Source organism: Lactuca saligna, chromosome 3, assembly GCF_052625555.1.
Source record: "Lactuca saligna cultivar CGN05327 chromosome 3, ASM5262555v1, whole genome shotgun sequence".
Classification (NCBI taxonomy): Eukaryota; Viridiplantae; Streptophyta; class Magnoliopsida; order Asterales; family Asteraceae; genus Lactuca; species Lactuca saligna.
The window spans coordinates 64,278,550-64,293,119 of record NC_136419.1 but is presented as its reverse complement, the minus strand read 5'-3'; the positions used below and the strand labels follow the sequence as shown (position 1 = coordinate 64,293,119).

The following is a 14,570-nucleotide window of genomic DNA, read 5'->3' as shown; positions in this document are numbered from 1 at the left end:
TTGTTTTTTTATTGTTTTTAATTCTTTTTTAATTATTATTATTATTATTATTATTATTATTATTATTTCGCACAAATTTTTAACATTCGAACGACATTATAAATTCGAACGACTATATAAAATCGGTTTTAATTTTTTTTATATTATTATTATTATTATTATTATTATTATTATTAATTTCGAACAGCATTTTATAAACCAGACAATATAAATTCGAACGATTATATAAAATCGAAACAAAAGCAAAGTTTATCTTTATTAATTACGGATATTAATTGGTACGGTATTATAATTACGTAGTGTGTTATACGGATTGAAAACATTTAATCGAACACTATATAATGTTTTCTGCGTAGTAATTAATAGGAACAAACTTTGCTTTTGTTCAAATTTTATATAACCAATTATTTTATTTCGAAATTTATAACAATAATAATAATAATAATAATATTTAAATATAAAAAATATTCAAAAACTGATTTTATATAGCCATTCGAATTTATAATGTCTATAAATTCGTCCGAATTTTAAAATTTGGTGCGAAATTTATGACAATAATAATAATGATATTAAATAATAATAATAATAATAATAATAATAACAATATAATAATATATAATAACTTGTGTTAAAAAAATGATAATATAAATCAAATATCATAAATTTGATTTGATTGATTTTCAAAGGATAAATATAAATAAGGAACCCAAAAAAACTTCATAAGCTATTTTCCCTATTTAATATTTATTCTAATCAATCTTTTAAACTAGTAAAATAAAAATGCAAATCACTGAAGACACGTGTCACAATCGTGCAACTCCTTGCCTACAACACTTCCCTTTATGGCTTTACCATTATGTTGCCAACCGATTCATCATTCATCCCCAAATTTACAAACGCAGGCATGAATCAAGAGGTCACCAATGGAGCCTCGAAATCCAAAAAGAATTCCAAAAAACCCGAATGTATGTACTTCTTTCTCTCAACTATACATCATACTTCGCAACTTCACTTTGATATTCACATGCATTGCAATTCGTTATGCAAAACCCCTAAGATTTTTTTTTTCAAAACTTCATTACAGCATTCGTATAGTTTCCAGTGCTTTGTATAATTTTGTTTTCCAGGTGTTGTAATTCTTGTTTCCCCTCTGCTGATTTTGGGTTTATTTGTGTTCTGGAATTGAAGTGGTTACTGGTTTACTGCGCCAGTTATTGCCTAAGGGTTTGTGGGTTTTCGTTTTAATTGGAGATCTTGATCTTATAATGCATACACAGTTTTCGACATGATTTCTTCGATCTCTGAAAAATTCATCATCTCCTAGGGGTTTTCAGTTTTTTTTGGGGGTATTTACGCCTGGTTACATTATGCTGTTAGTAAAATTAAACCGTTTTAGGGTTTATCTCAAAATCGTAGCGAGAATAAACTCGAATTTATATGATCGAGAAGAGAACGAAGTGGTGAATACGTATATATAATTTCAATCACATCATTTACGCAATATACCTCGATTGATTTCTCGTCTAATGATAATCGATCATTCCAGATTCTAGGTTTACACAGCAAGAACTTCCCGCCTGGAAACCAATCCTAACCCCAGGATGGGTGATCACATCGTTTCTAGCAATCGCCATGCTGTTCATCCCCATCGGACTTGTCTCTCTGTTTGCATCAGAACGTGTAAGAATCAAACTTTTACGTGCTTATCAGTAGCGCTCTTACTTCTTATGCTATATCAAACCTTCTTATTGTTACGCAGGTGGTGGAAATTGTGTATCGCTATGATCAAGATTGTGTCCCTGAAATTTATCGAGGCAATATGACTTCATATATTCAAAACCCTCTCACTAACAAAACATGCATCAAGAATGTCACTGTTAGTCCACTCTTCTCATAGTATTCCACATAACTCACTTTTGATCAAAAGACATAAATACCCTCATCAGAAGAATATTCACTTTATCCACATGTATCTACAGGTACCAAAGAAAATGGAAGCCCCTATATTTGTGTATTATCAGCTTGACAACTTCTACCAAAACCATCGTAGGTAAGTTAGTATCTTAATGACTCAATACAGAAACTCACGAGGGTTAAGTACTTAAGTTAACTATTTACGAAATTGCCCTCGATTATTTCTTTTCAGATATGTGAAAAGTAGAAGTGACAAACAACTGCGTAGTGGAGAAGATGATTTTTCAACAAAAGGATGTGAGCCTGAAGCTAAATCGAGTAGTGGGAAGCCTATTGTTCCTTGTGGATTAATTGCATGGAGTTTATTCAATGACACCTACAATTTACTAATGCAAGACAAAGTTTTAAAAATAAACAAGAAGGGCATTGCATGGAAAAGTGACACCAAGGTCAAATTCGGGTCAAATGTGTATCCGAAGAATTTTCAATCGGGAGGTTTGATTGGTGGTGGAAAGCTCAACCAAAGCATACCTGTAAGTTTTAAGTGTTTTAACTTTCTTGATTTTGATTTATTTAGTAAAAATATAGTATTTGGATAAGTTATTTTTATATGATGATGATAGTTGAGTGAGCAAGAGGATCTTATAGTATGGATGAGGACTGCAGCATTGCCTACTTTTAGAAAGCTTTATGGGAAAATAAGTGTGGATCTTGAAGCTCATGAGACAATAACTGTTGTTTTGGAGAACAATTATAATACGTATAGTTTTGGGGGACAAAAGAAGCTTGTTTTATCAACAACAAGTTGGATTGGTGGAAAAAACGATTTTCTTGGAATTGCTTATCTTACAGTTGGTGGGATTTGCTTGTTCATGGCACTAAATTTCATCCTTCTCTATGTTTTTAAGCCCCGGTGAGTTAGCTTACACGTTTGTTTGTTTGTTACACTGGACTGGACTGGACAACGTTTTTTTGATGAGAAGGGCATTCTTGTCTTTTTGCATAGACCGTAAAGGGTGTTCTTATCTATCATACCTTTTTTAGTGAGAGAAAATTTTGTTGTCCTATCCCACTTTTTTGGTTGAAATAGAAAATTGCAATTTTTGTTTATTTTTGATAATAAGGATGAGAAGGGCATTCTCGTCTTTTTGCACAGACCACAAAAGGAGTTCTTATCTTATCTTTTTTTAGTGAGAGAAAAATTTGTTGTCCAATCCCACTTATTTGGTTGGGATAGAAAATTGCAATATTTGTATGTTTTTGATAATAAGGATGAGAAGGGCATTCTTGTCTTTTTGCACGGACCACAAAGGGAGTTCTTATCTATTCTACCTTTTTTAGTGAGACAAAATTTTGTTTTTCCCATCCTACGTTTCTGGTTGGGATAGAAAATTGCAATATTTGTATGTCTTTGAAAATAAGAATGAGAAGGACATTCTCATCTTTTTGCACAGACCACAAAAGGAGTTTTTATCCTACCTTTTTTTAGGGAGACAGAAATTTGTTGTCCAATCCCACTTTTTTGGTTGGGATACAAAATTGCAATTCTTGTATGTTTTTGATAATAAGGATGAGAAGGGTATTCTCGTCCTTTTTCCATAGACGAGAGGCATTTGTTGGTACAACTTTTTAAGTGACAAAAGTTTGCAACTTTTGACTATTTTTGATGATGAAGATGAGAAGGGCATTCTTGTCCTTTTCCACATATACATAGAGATCCTCTTCCAACTTTTTGGATGACAAAAAATCACATTTTTTGAATATTTTGATGATAAGTATGAGATTGCATTCTTGTCCAGACAAGAAAGAAGGAAGTTTCTTGTCTATCTTTCAAAAAATTGCAATTTTTTATAGGAAGGATGAGAAGGGTATTCTTGTCTTTTTCTTTTCTTATGTCTTTTTATATGTGAAAGCAAATGGCTTATTGTTTTATTGTTGTGGTTGGTTATTGATGATGCAGGCCTCTTGGGGATCCATCCTACTTGTCATGGAATAGGAATTCAAGTAGGCATTGAATTAGGTGGTTTTTTTTTTTTTTTTTTTTTTTTAAATATATGAAGTTTATAGGTATTAACATGAAGTTGTGTTCATAGTTATGTTTCTATCTATCTTACCTTGAATCAATGTGATCAACTAATGTTGAATATAATGTTGGCAAAGAAAGTTGATACCACTTTAACATATATGATTGTTTTGTTTATCTTATTAAGATAATCATTGAACTTGTTATAAATATTGGGCTTTTAAGAATCTATAGATAAGTTTAATAAGCTTCTTTGTGGACTTAAGAACATAAACAAAGGTGAAACTTCTCAATTTTTTAATCTATGTAGGAGGAGTTAATATATATTAAAATAGTATATATTATTGTCGAACAAATTTCATCTTAAATTATTTATTTATATGATCGTCACTCTATACATATGATGATTTCATAGTTTTCTTTGGGGCTTTTGTGTAAGTCTTTTAATTACAAGTTTTGATGAACTGCACTTGTGTGTTCTACTGTAGGTGTGAACACACTAACCTAGGATAATATAGAGTAGAGTGCATGTTTCAATCCTTAAGTGTGAGCGTGTTCTATTGTAGGTGTGAACACACTTAGGATGATATAGAGTGTGTTCCAATCCTTAAGGCTAACTGGTAAGGGGGGCTAAAGGATGCATGAGGTCCTACGTGACTACCTAACCCATGGTGTTAACGCGAGGGGTGTACCTGTCTTGTGACGTGGTTCCGGAGGATTTGATTGGTCAATGGTTTTGACCGTTTCTTTTTTTTGAATGTTGGGTTAGAATTAAAAAATAAATTTTTTCACATTTAAACTTAATCTTTATATATACATATATTTACACATATTTTTGAGTAAATTATATGAATAGTTTTTTCATGGTATCAAAATGCACGTTTAATTTCTATTTTTAAAAATTAAGTCGGATTTTTCCTTGTTATTTTAATACTTACACGTTTCATCCCTTAAACATAAAAAGATCATTTTGTCATTATTTATTTATTTTTTAATTTTGTTTTATTTATTTGTTATTTTTAAATTAAAAAGAAAAGAAAAGAAAAAAACTATAAATATCCATGCTCCAACGCTGCATCCCTTCATTCACCCCTTCCTTTTCCAACTTTGTTTTTTTTGTTTTTTTTTTTCTATCACCACTGTAGCTTAATTTTTAGACACCATCACCGACATCCCCTTTAACCTCCGTCGGTCATCACCAGCATGTAGATGAGAGCTATCTTGCTTATCTTTACATTTTCCCTACTTTTCCTCTTTCTAAGATTACATTTTTCTCTAAAAAAACCACCAGGTGAGCACATCCATTGTTTCCGGCCACCCCCAACACCTCCATTGTTTCCAATCAATCCAACACCTCCACCAGGGCCAAAACTTCCATCACCATCCTAACCATCACCCACCACTTAGGACCAACATTTTTTCCATTAAAACCCAAATGAAAAACCCTAGATCAATAAACACAAATCAAAGCAAATCGAGAAAACCTGTGGGAGGAAATAGTTTATAGAGAAAAATTTGACCGCCTCTATCTCCACCCGAAATCCTAAATCTGAGGTATTGGTCATATTGATCTGAGATAGGGGGAGGGGGAGAAAATCCTATTACACATCGTCATCTCCGTCGGTTCGATTTTCGATCGGCCATCTTCCTCACTCAAACCTCAAAGAACGGTGACAACAGGAAGAGAAATAACCCAACATCCCCACCCACCCACCCCCACCCAGTTGGTTCCTTTTCACCCATCTTCCTCTCCTTTCTCTTACCTGTTGAAGAACCACCCAACACCACTTCCGGATAACCACCACCGGAGCATACCCCTTCAAGTTAAAATCTGGTTACTGGACAAGACCACTTCCGAAAAATCTTCACCCTCTCTTCATATTTTTGAATTCATAATAACAATAACAACTTTAAATTAATTGGAAAAGAAATACAAAAAAGACATAATAGTCATTTTATGTCTTGTAAGCGATGAAGCGTGCAAATTTAGACTAACGAAAAATGAAGCATGCAACTTTAAACCAAACGAGAGACGATCTGAGTTAATTTTTGAAAATAGGGACTGAACATGCCTTTTGATACTTGCACGATGGACGATTCGTGTAATTTACTCCATATTTTTACATCTTTCAAACACTCTTTCAACAATATGAATACTTTTTTTGGGTTCAATTTCTTCTTTTTCATATGATGATGATGATTCTGATGATGAATTAGTTTTGCACACGTTGTTGTTTGCGACACATAACATGGTGCGTCAGAGAGGCGAAAGTTCAAATTTCAAAAAGAAGTGTAGAGCATCGATTAATCGGGATCATATTGCGTAAAACGAATTTTTGGTACGTGATTACTTTGCCCCTGATAGTTTATACAACCTATCAAAATTCGTAGATCATTTTCGTATTAGTATAAATTTATTCTTACGCATAGCTAGAAATTTGAAAAACAATTATGAGTTTTTTCAATTGAGATGGAATGCTAGAAGTAAACGTGGTTTTACTACAATTCAAAAATGCATAACAATTCTTAGACAATTGACCTACGACATAGCTGCAAACGCATCATCTGACTATTTGAAATGTCTGAGAGGACGGGTTGAGAATGTGTGTATCTTTTTTGTGAGTATGTTCTAGTGCTTTATGATGTCATATACTCAGGAAATCTGACTAGAAGTGATGTCGAACAGTTGTATGACGCTCATCAAGCTAAACATAGTTTTCGAGGAATGCTTGGTAGCCTTGAATGTACACATTGGGCGTGGGAAAATTGTCTCAATGCATGGCGAGGTCAATTCACGTGAGGTGATCATGGCGTGCCAACTATTATATTGGAAGCAATTCTTTCACATGACCTATGGTTTTGGCATGCATTTTTGGGTATGGCGGGGTTCGGAGAATCTCCACTATTTAATGACAGTTTGCAGGGTAAAGCACCAAAACATGACATATGTTGTGAATATACATGAATATAACTATGGGTATTACCTTGGTGTATGAGATATATCCAAAGTACACTACATTTGTCAAGTCACACTCATATCCGGCCGATGAAAAACAAAAATTGTTCAAGTTAGCACATGAATTTGCAAGGAAGGATTTGGAACAGACATTTAGAGTCCTTAAACAAAAGTAACACATAATCAAACATTCGGCACGAGCATAGGATAGGGAAAAATTGATGAAGGTGATGAAATATTGTGTTATTTTACATAACAGATAATAAAAGAAGATGGTAAGGATATTTGTATGTATAATCCAAACGATATACTCAATCCACTTGTAGTAATACAAGTCGGCAGCCCAACATACTTCATAGGGCTTTTGGAAATACAAATCAGTGAAACATATTACAATCTACATCATGATTTGACTGAGCACATATGACAAAAACAATTCGAACAACACAATGACAATGACGAGGAGGAGGATGAGGATGCGGACGTCGGACAATGACAAAGAGGCTAATGATGATGAGGACAACGATGACGACGATTAGTATTTTTTATTTGCTAGTTTAATTTCAATGTTTTTTATTAGTAATGTAAGCTTTAATTTTTATGTATTTTTTAGATTTAAATTTCCAAGTATTAATGTTATTTTTTTATTAGTAAAATGTATGTTGAATTTTAAAATCATTATTTTTATATAAGTTAATGTTCTTTTTTTTTTTATTTGTAAAATATTTATTTATGTTTAATATGTTTTTTTTAATTTAATATAATGCCAAAAAAGATAAATAATGTGGAGTGACAACCATTTTCCAAGGGCTTGTGGTTTGGTAGTGAGCATGTAGTGGAGATGACATGACGTCTATGTGACAACACTTTTCTAGTGGGTTGATGGTGACCATACCCCTTAGCCTAAGTGTGAGCTTTCCTTATTGAATTTAACCTCTAAAGTTCTATTAGAGGGGAATTAGGTGTCTCACCATTTAGAAATTAGTTGGACTTTAAACCCTGCCAATCAAAGTCTTATGCACTAAAACTTGGGCCTGACATTTAGTCTAATGATAATAATGGGCGATTTACGATTGAGGTGATCCGTCTATTTAGTCTATGTTTGGTACGCCACAACTAACTGATAAGCTAACTTATTAATAGAGTTTTTTTAAGTTGTATGTTTGGCAAACCAAAAAGTAACTTATAAGCTAGCTTTTTATAAAACTACTTAGACTAGATTTTTAGGAGCTTTTTAAAAAAAATTAAAATGTACCATTTAATTATCTTTAGTTACACATTCTTTTAAATGTGCTTTTATGTCATTTTATATTTTTAGCTAACTTTTCAACTAATTTTACCAAACATCATTCAACTATCCACTAGCTTTTTAGCTATCCATTAACTTTTTATTTAACAACTAGCTTTTCAGCTAACAACTAGCGTTTCAGCTAGTATACCAAACATAGCCTTAGACGTCTTATGGAGAAGCATATAAAAAGAAACAAGGACCTCCACTTGGTGTTTATCAACTTGGAAAAAGCATATGATAGTGTTCCAAAGGAGACGATATTGTGGACTTTAGAAGCTAAAAGGGTCTCATGTGACAAAAGGTCTAAGTATGTTGTATGGATCTGAATGTTGGTCAATGGATGGACTTTTTGTATTTCCCCATCAGATTATCGTCTTATCAACACCAAGTTCATCGCTAATCGAACCCTAAAAACACTACACCCATCCTTGATCGAATCGAGAAGTAAATATGTAGAATGATTTCCAATTCAAAATGTCGAACGAATTTTGATTCAAATCCTTTAAAGGTCTGACTTTTGATTCAAAACCCCTAGAATTTTTAATGTCATCCAACCACTGCAGCCTAGCCTTTTTTTTGGGCACCACCACCGGTGGTATTGTTGTTTCTTTTCCCCATTCTTATACTTCTCTTCATTACATCTTGATAACGTCAGTTATATATATATATATATATATATATATATATATATATATATGTATATATATATATATGTATATATATATATATATATATATATATATATATATATATATATATATATATGGCGTTTTCTTATTATTTTATACTATGTTTTTATGCTATTTAGAACTAAGAGGTACTTATAATTCTTTAATTTATATTTTACAGGCATAATTGTTGCTAGAGTGGAAACGAAGCGAAAAAGGCAGAAATTGGACTTGGATTGCTAAAAGGACCCAAATGGCTGAAGGAGCTCACTACGCCCGGTTTAGTGGGGTGTACGCCTAACGTACTTGGCTGGTGTCCCCAGATCAAATCATGCATGTATATCTAATACGCCCCGCGTAAACTGACTTACGCCTAAGATATGTAAGTCGATTCCAAAACTTATAAATTGCGATTTTTGGCCAACATAAGAGGAGAATTTGATTTTCATTGATCCTTGGTCGATAAGTAACCTTCCTTCTGCAGTTTGAGCATCTGTAAGGCAGCCGTAAGGCTGTTAAGCTGATAGGATTGAAGATTTGAGGGATTAGAGAGTGGATTCATACTAGAAATCATGTGGTTTGTTGTTCTGATCGTGATTAGCATTCCACTATGTGTTTACTTTCTGATTTGGGTATTAACCCTTTGTTTAGCGTTCATGATTAGATGAATTCTTGAATTTATTGTTTAATTGCTTTGAGGTTTATTTGTTCTTATTCAGTTTATTATGATTTCTTGATAAAGATCCGTATGTGTTGATGTTACATTCTTACCTGTTTATTGATGAGCATTGTTAGGGTAGATGAACAATCTAGTTTGATGTGCTTGAATAATAGGAGTTAATGAGTTATAAATTTTTATGACTAGTGTTTGATCAAAACCTAAGGTTAAACAGTAAGTTTGTGATTTAAATGTGTATGTATGCATGTGATGACCACTCATATGTAATTAGCTTCATGATCTTGATGCTAGTAGTTCAAGTCTCTCATAATACGAACTGAATACTGAATTTTAGGATACTTAGTACACTTGATCACTACTACTACAAGTCTTGAAAGTTAAAGGATTAGTTGTCTAGACCAAGAAACTAGTCATATTAGGAATCGATGAATGAAGAATAAATAACTTTTGTGTGAGCAATTGTCTATAATTTTTAGATGTAATTTGCCTAAACCAAAGTACATAAAGAGATTTGTCTTCAGTTAGTTTATTGATATTTGCTGTTTAGTTGTTTATTTGAGATTAAATTCCATAAAAACCCTATTTACTGCTTTTGTGTGTAGCCTATAATAAAAACTCCAAATTAATTCACCACCATTCCCCTAGTGTTTGACACCTGGTCTTACCATAACTATACTATTGAACGATTAGGTTCACAGCCTAGTGAGTTTAATAGTTCGGTTGCGATGAAATCAGTTTTATCAATTTAAAACTTGAGCAATTAAAATATACACATAACAACACACATCACATCTCTTTGTCTTGCTATTCTGCAATGTTGTTTGCAGATGAATATATGATATAAATTTTATAGGATTTGGTTCAGTTTTGATGAAGACATATTATTCGATTTACGTTATTTTTCTTCGTATTCTCAATATAGTAGCCATAGGAGTTAAACGATGGTGGTGGTAGGAGGTGGAAATGTTGTTTTGTGTTTTTAGATGGATGAATTTCACAAGTTTAACGAATACATGCTAATGTTAGAGGAGGGTGTGAAGGAAATGACTAAAATTCCCTTATATGAGAAGCATATATCAGCTATTAAACATATAAATCTAGCAAAGGCTATCATAAGGACTATTCTTGCAAGATTTTTAACATAAGGACAATCTTTGCAAGAAATTCCTCATAAGGAGCAAATGAAGGGGCAATTTTTGTAGATATGAAGATGGATAACATTTAGTAGAAATTAGGGAAAATGACACAAATGCCCTACGAACTTTCTAGGGTTTACTCGTTGAGTCCCTAAAGTTTTTTTTCGGACTTTATGGGTCCCGCTACGAGGACAAAGAATATGTCCTTGACAAGGAGCTTAAGGAGATTGATGAGACAACTGCAACTCCTCAGGAGATCGCTGACTTTCAGGCACATGAAAGGGATGCTATGAAAGTAGCATGCATCATGATGACCATGATGACAGCGGAACTCCAAAAGTCCTATGAGGATTTCTACCCTTATGAAATGCACCAAGATTTGATGGAAAGATACCATCAAAGTGCACGAAAAGAGAGGTACGAAATCATCTGCTCCATGATAACAACCATGATGAAGGACGGGGATTCCGTCACGAGCCACATGCAGAAAATGCAAAGGTATGTGGATCGATTGCTGAAGCTTAATGTGAACTTCCCTGAGGATCTTGCAATAGATATAATTTTGCGCTCCGTACCATCGTGCTATGATCAATTCCGCATGACATATCACATGAATAAGGAAGAGGTCACACTCAGCAAACTTCAGGGACTTCTCAAGACCGCAAAATCAGGTCTTAAGGGGAAGTCGATTGTTAACACTCCTACTCCAAACTCCACTCCGTTTTTGGCAGTCGGGAAAAGTCGAGGGAAGAAGAGAAAGAGTTCTTCGAAGGGTACCAAAGTTAGGACCCTTGATGGCTCTTCTTCAAGTGGAACCAAGAAAGGTTTCGTCACTCCTTCTTCTGACCCAAAAGAGGCTGAATGCTTCTATTGCCATGAAAAATCACATTGGAAGCGGAACTGCCCAAAATACCAGCAAGATGTGAAGGATGGGAAAGTTAAACCCAACCATGCAGGTATTTACACTATCATTTCTAATAACTCACCCCATTCTAAATCTTGGGTCCTTGATACCGGTTGTGGTATTCACATTTGTTGTGACTTGCAGGGACTAAGAAGAAGTGAGAATGTGGAGCAAGGAAGAATAAACTTAATCATGGGGAATAGGAAAGTTACACCTGTCACCAAGATTGGAGTTTATACTTTATCGCTAAGTAGTGGATTAAATTTAGATTTGAATAAATGTTGTTATTCGCCAGAAATGGCAAGAAATATTATTTCCTTTCATGCATTGTATAAAAAAGGTTTCACCTTTTCATTTGATAATGAAGTTGGTTCGATTAATGCTTTCTTTAATAATGTTCTTTATTTTAAAGCATTACCTTGTGATGGTGTGTATGAAGCTGAATCTGTTGTAGATAACTTAGGAAATAATGTTTTGTGTATTGATTCTCTTAATAATAATAACTTAAATAAAGCATCATTATGGCATTGTCATCTTGGACATATAAGCAAGAAACGCATAGTCCAACTCCAAAAGGATGGAGTCTTGGAGTCGTTTGACCTAAAGTCAAATGATAGTTGCGAATCATGCTTACTTGGAAAAATGACGAAGTCACCCTTTACAGGCTCGTGTGAGAGGGGTGAAGGTTTGTTGGACCTAGTACACACGGATGTGTGTAGACCATTCAAACATGCCACAAGGGATGCTAATCGTTATTATTTGACTTTTACTGATGATTACAGTAGATATGGATATGTCTACTTAATCAAGCATAAGTCAGAGACTTTCGAAAGGTTTAAGGAATTTAAATAGGAAGTCGAGAATCAATTGGGCAGGAACATTAAAATGCTTCGATCCGATCGAGGTGGTGAGTATCTTAGTTCAGAGTTCCTCGACTATCTAAGGGAATGTGGGATTGTCTCACAATTGACACCTCCCAGGACACCGCAGTTGAATGGTGTGGCTGAGAGGTGTAATCGAACCTTGTTAGACATAGTTCATTCCATGATGAGTCGAGCTTCGCTACCAATCTCATTCTGGGGGTATGCCTTAGAGACTGCCACCCATATCCTTAATCTAGTCCCTACAAAGAAAGTTGCCAAAACTCCTCACGAGATGTGGACTGGTAAAGTACCCAAACTAGACCACATCAAGATTTGGGGTTCCGAGGCTTTCATGAGACGCGAGACTCATGATAAGCTCGAACCTCGAAGCGAGAGGTGTATTTTCATCGGCTACCCACATCAATCCTTTGGTTACCTCTTCTACAGACCTAGTGATAATGTGGTCTTTGTAGCAAGAAGAGGAGTCTTTCGAGAAAGAGAGTTTATAAGCCAAGGAGATAGTGGGAGGCAAATTGATCTTGAAGAAATTCAAGACTCAAGTGGTGAAGGAACTTCAAACTCTAGTCCTCAACTTGAGGAGGAAACTCCTGTTGAGCCAATTGACGAATCTGTACCTATGAGGCGTTCCACGAGAGTTAGGAGTGCACCTGAGCATTACTATGGGTTCCATATTACTGCAGAAGGTGAGACCCTCATTAGTGATGGGACACTAGTAAGTCAAGATGACCCTAACAGCTACGAGGAAACCATGGCAGGCCCCGAGTCTGCTAAATGGAAAGAGGCTATGGATAGCGAGATACAATCCAAGTATGACAATCAAGTTTGGAACTTGGTTGAGAATGTACCAGGTCGTAAGACAGTAGGGTGCAAGTGGATCTTCAAGAAGAAGACCGACATGGATGGTAATGTACACACTTATAAGGCTCGACTGGTCGCAAAGGGCTTCTCTCAAATTCCTGGAGTGGATTATGATGAGACCTTTTCTCCAATAGCCAAGATTAAGTCTATTAGGGTTATGTTAGCCATAGCCGCATTTCATGACTATGAAATTTGGCCAATGGATGTCAAAACCACTTTCCTTAATGGAAAGTTGGCTGAAGATGTTCACATGAGTCAGCTAGAAGGTTTTGTCAGCAGCAAGTACCCTAATAGAGTGTGTAGGCTTGAGAAATCCATCTATGGATTAAAGCAAGCACCTCGCAGATGGAATCTTTGCTTTGATGAAAAGGTCAAGGAATTTGGCTTCTCTAGGAGTGAAGATGAATCTTGTGTGTATGTCAAGGCTAGTGGGAGTATAGTTAGCTTTTTGGTATTGTATGTGGATGACATACTACTCATAGGAAACGACATTCCAACCCTGCAGGAAGTAAAGTCCTGGCTTGGGAAGTGTTTCGCTATGAAGGACCTTGGTGAAGCTGCCTATATTTTAGGGATAAGGATCTTGAGAGATCGGAGTAAAAGACTAATTGGACTTAGTCAGAGTACCTACTTGGATAAGGTGCTGAAGAGATTCAGCATGCAGGACTCCAAGAAAGGAGAGTTACCCATCCAGAGTAACGCCAAATTGAGTAAGACACAAAGCCCTAGCACTGAGGCTGAGATAGCAGAAATGAGTCGAATACCAAATTGAGTAAGACACAAAGCCCTAACACTGGCAAGGCACACTGGATTGCGGTAAAGAATATTCTCAAGTACCTACGAAGGACTAAGGACTGGGTCCTTACCCTCGGTGGGAGTGATGACTTGAGAGTTGTAGGGTATAGTGATGCTAGCTTCCAGACTGATAGGGATAATTTCCGCTCTCAGTCGGGCTGGGTCTTTACCCTAAACGGAGGAGCAATTTCTTGGAAGAGTTCCAAGCAAGAGACTATGGCTGATTCAACTTGCGAATCAGAGTATATTGCAGCGAGCGAGGCGAAAAAGGAGGCTATATGGCTAAAGAACTTCATCGGAGACCTTGGAGTTGTACCAGCTATTAAAGAGCCAATGGAAATTTTCTGTGATAGTGAAAGCGCTGTTGCCTTAGCCAAGGAACCAAGGGATCACGGGAGATCCAGACACATCGACATAAAATACCATTTTATTAGACATCGAATAGAAGAAGGACTCCTCGTG

The 14,570-nt window shown here is 35.2% G+C and overlaps 1 protein-coding gene and 1 long non-coding RNA gene across 2 annotated transcripts; both read left to right on the top strand.

Moving 5' to 3' along the window:
• Window positions 1-850: 850 nt before the first annotated feature.
• Window positions 851-4,119, top strand: LOC145036724 (ALA-interacting subunit 5-like). The gene is made up of 7 exons (XM_078985190.1): window positions 851-965; window positions 1,547-1,680; window positions 1,760-1,876; window positions 1,980-2,050; window positions 2,147-2,447; window positions 2,538-2,827; window positions 3,875-4,119. The coding sequence occupies exons 1-7, from the start codon at window positions 857-859 to the stop codon at window positions 3,927-3,929; spliced, it is 1,077 nt and encodes a 358-aa protein (XP_078841316.1). The 5' UTR covers window positions 851-856; the 3' UTR covers window positions 3,930-4,119.
• A 1,533-nt stretch (window positions 4,120-5,652) lies between these two features.
• LOC145033722 (uncharacterized) lies at window positions 5,653-7,585 on the top strand. Its single transcript, XR_013677667.1, has 2 exons — window positions 5,653-6,276; window positions 6,624-7,585. It is a non-coding gene; the product is annotated as an uncharacterized LOC145033722 (long non-coding RNA).
• The last annotated feature ends 6,985 nt before the right edge of the window (window positions 7,586-14,570 follow it).

Bases quoted from the DNA above. Each gene is read 5' to 3' on its own strand.
- LOC145036724 (XM_078985190.1), top strand. From the start codon at position 857: ATGTTGCCAACCGATTCATCATTCATCCCCAAATTTACAAACGCAGGC. The intron at 1,877-1,979 runs GTTAGTCCACTC...ATGTATCTACAG, and splicing joins CATGCATCAAGAATGTCACT to GTACCAAAGAAAATGGAAGC. The intron at 2,448-2,537 runs GTAAGTTTTAAG...TGATGATGATAG, and splicing joins AGCTCAACCAAAGCATACCT to TTGAGTGAGCAAGAGGATCT.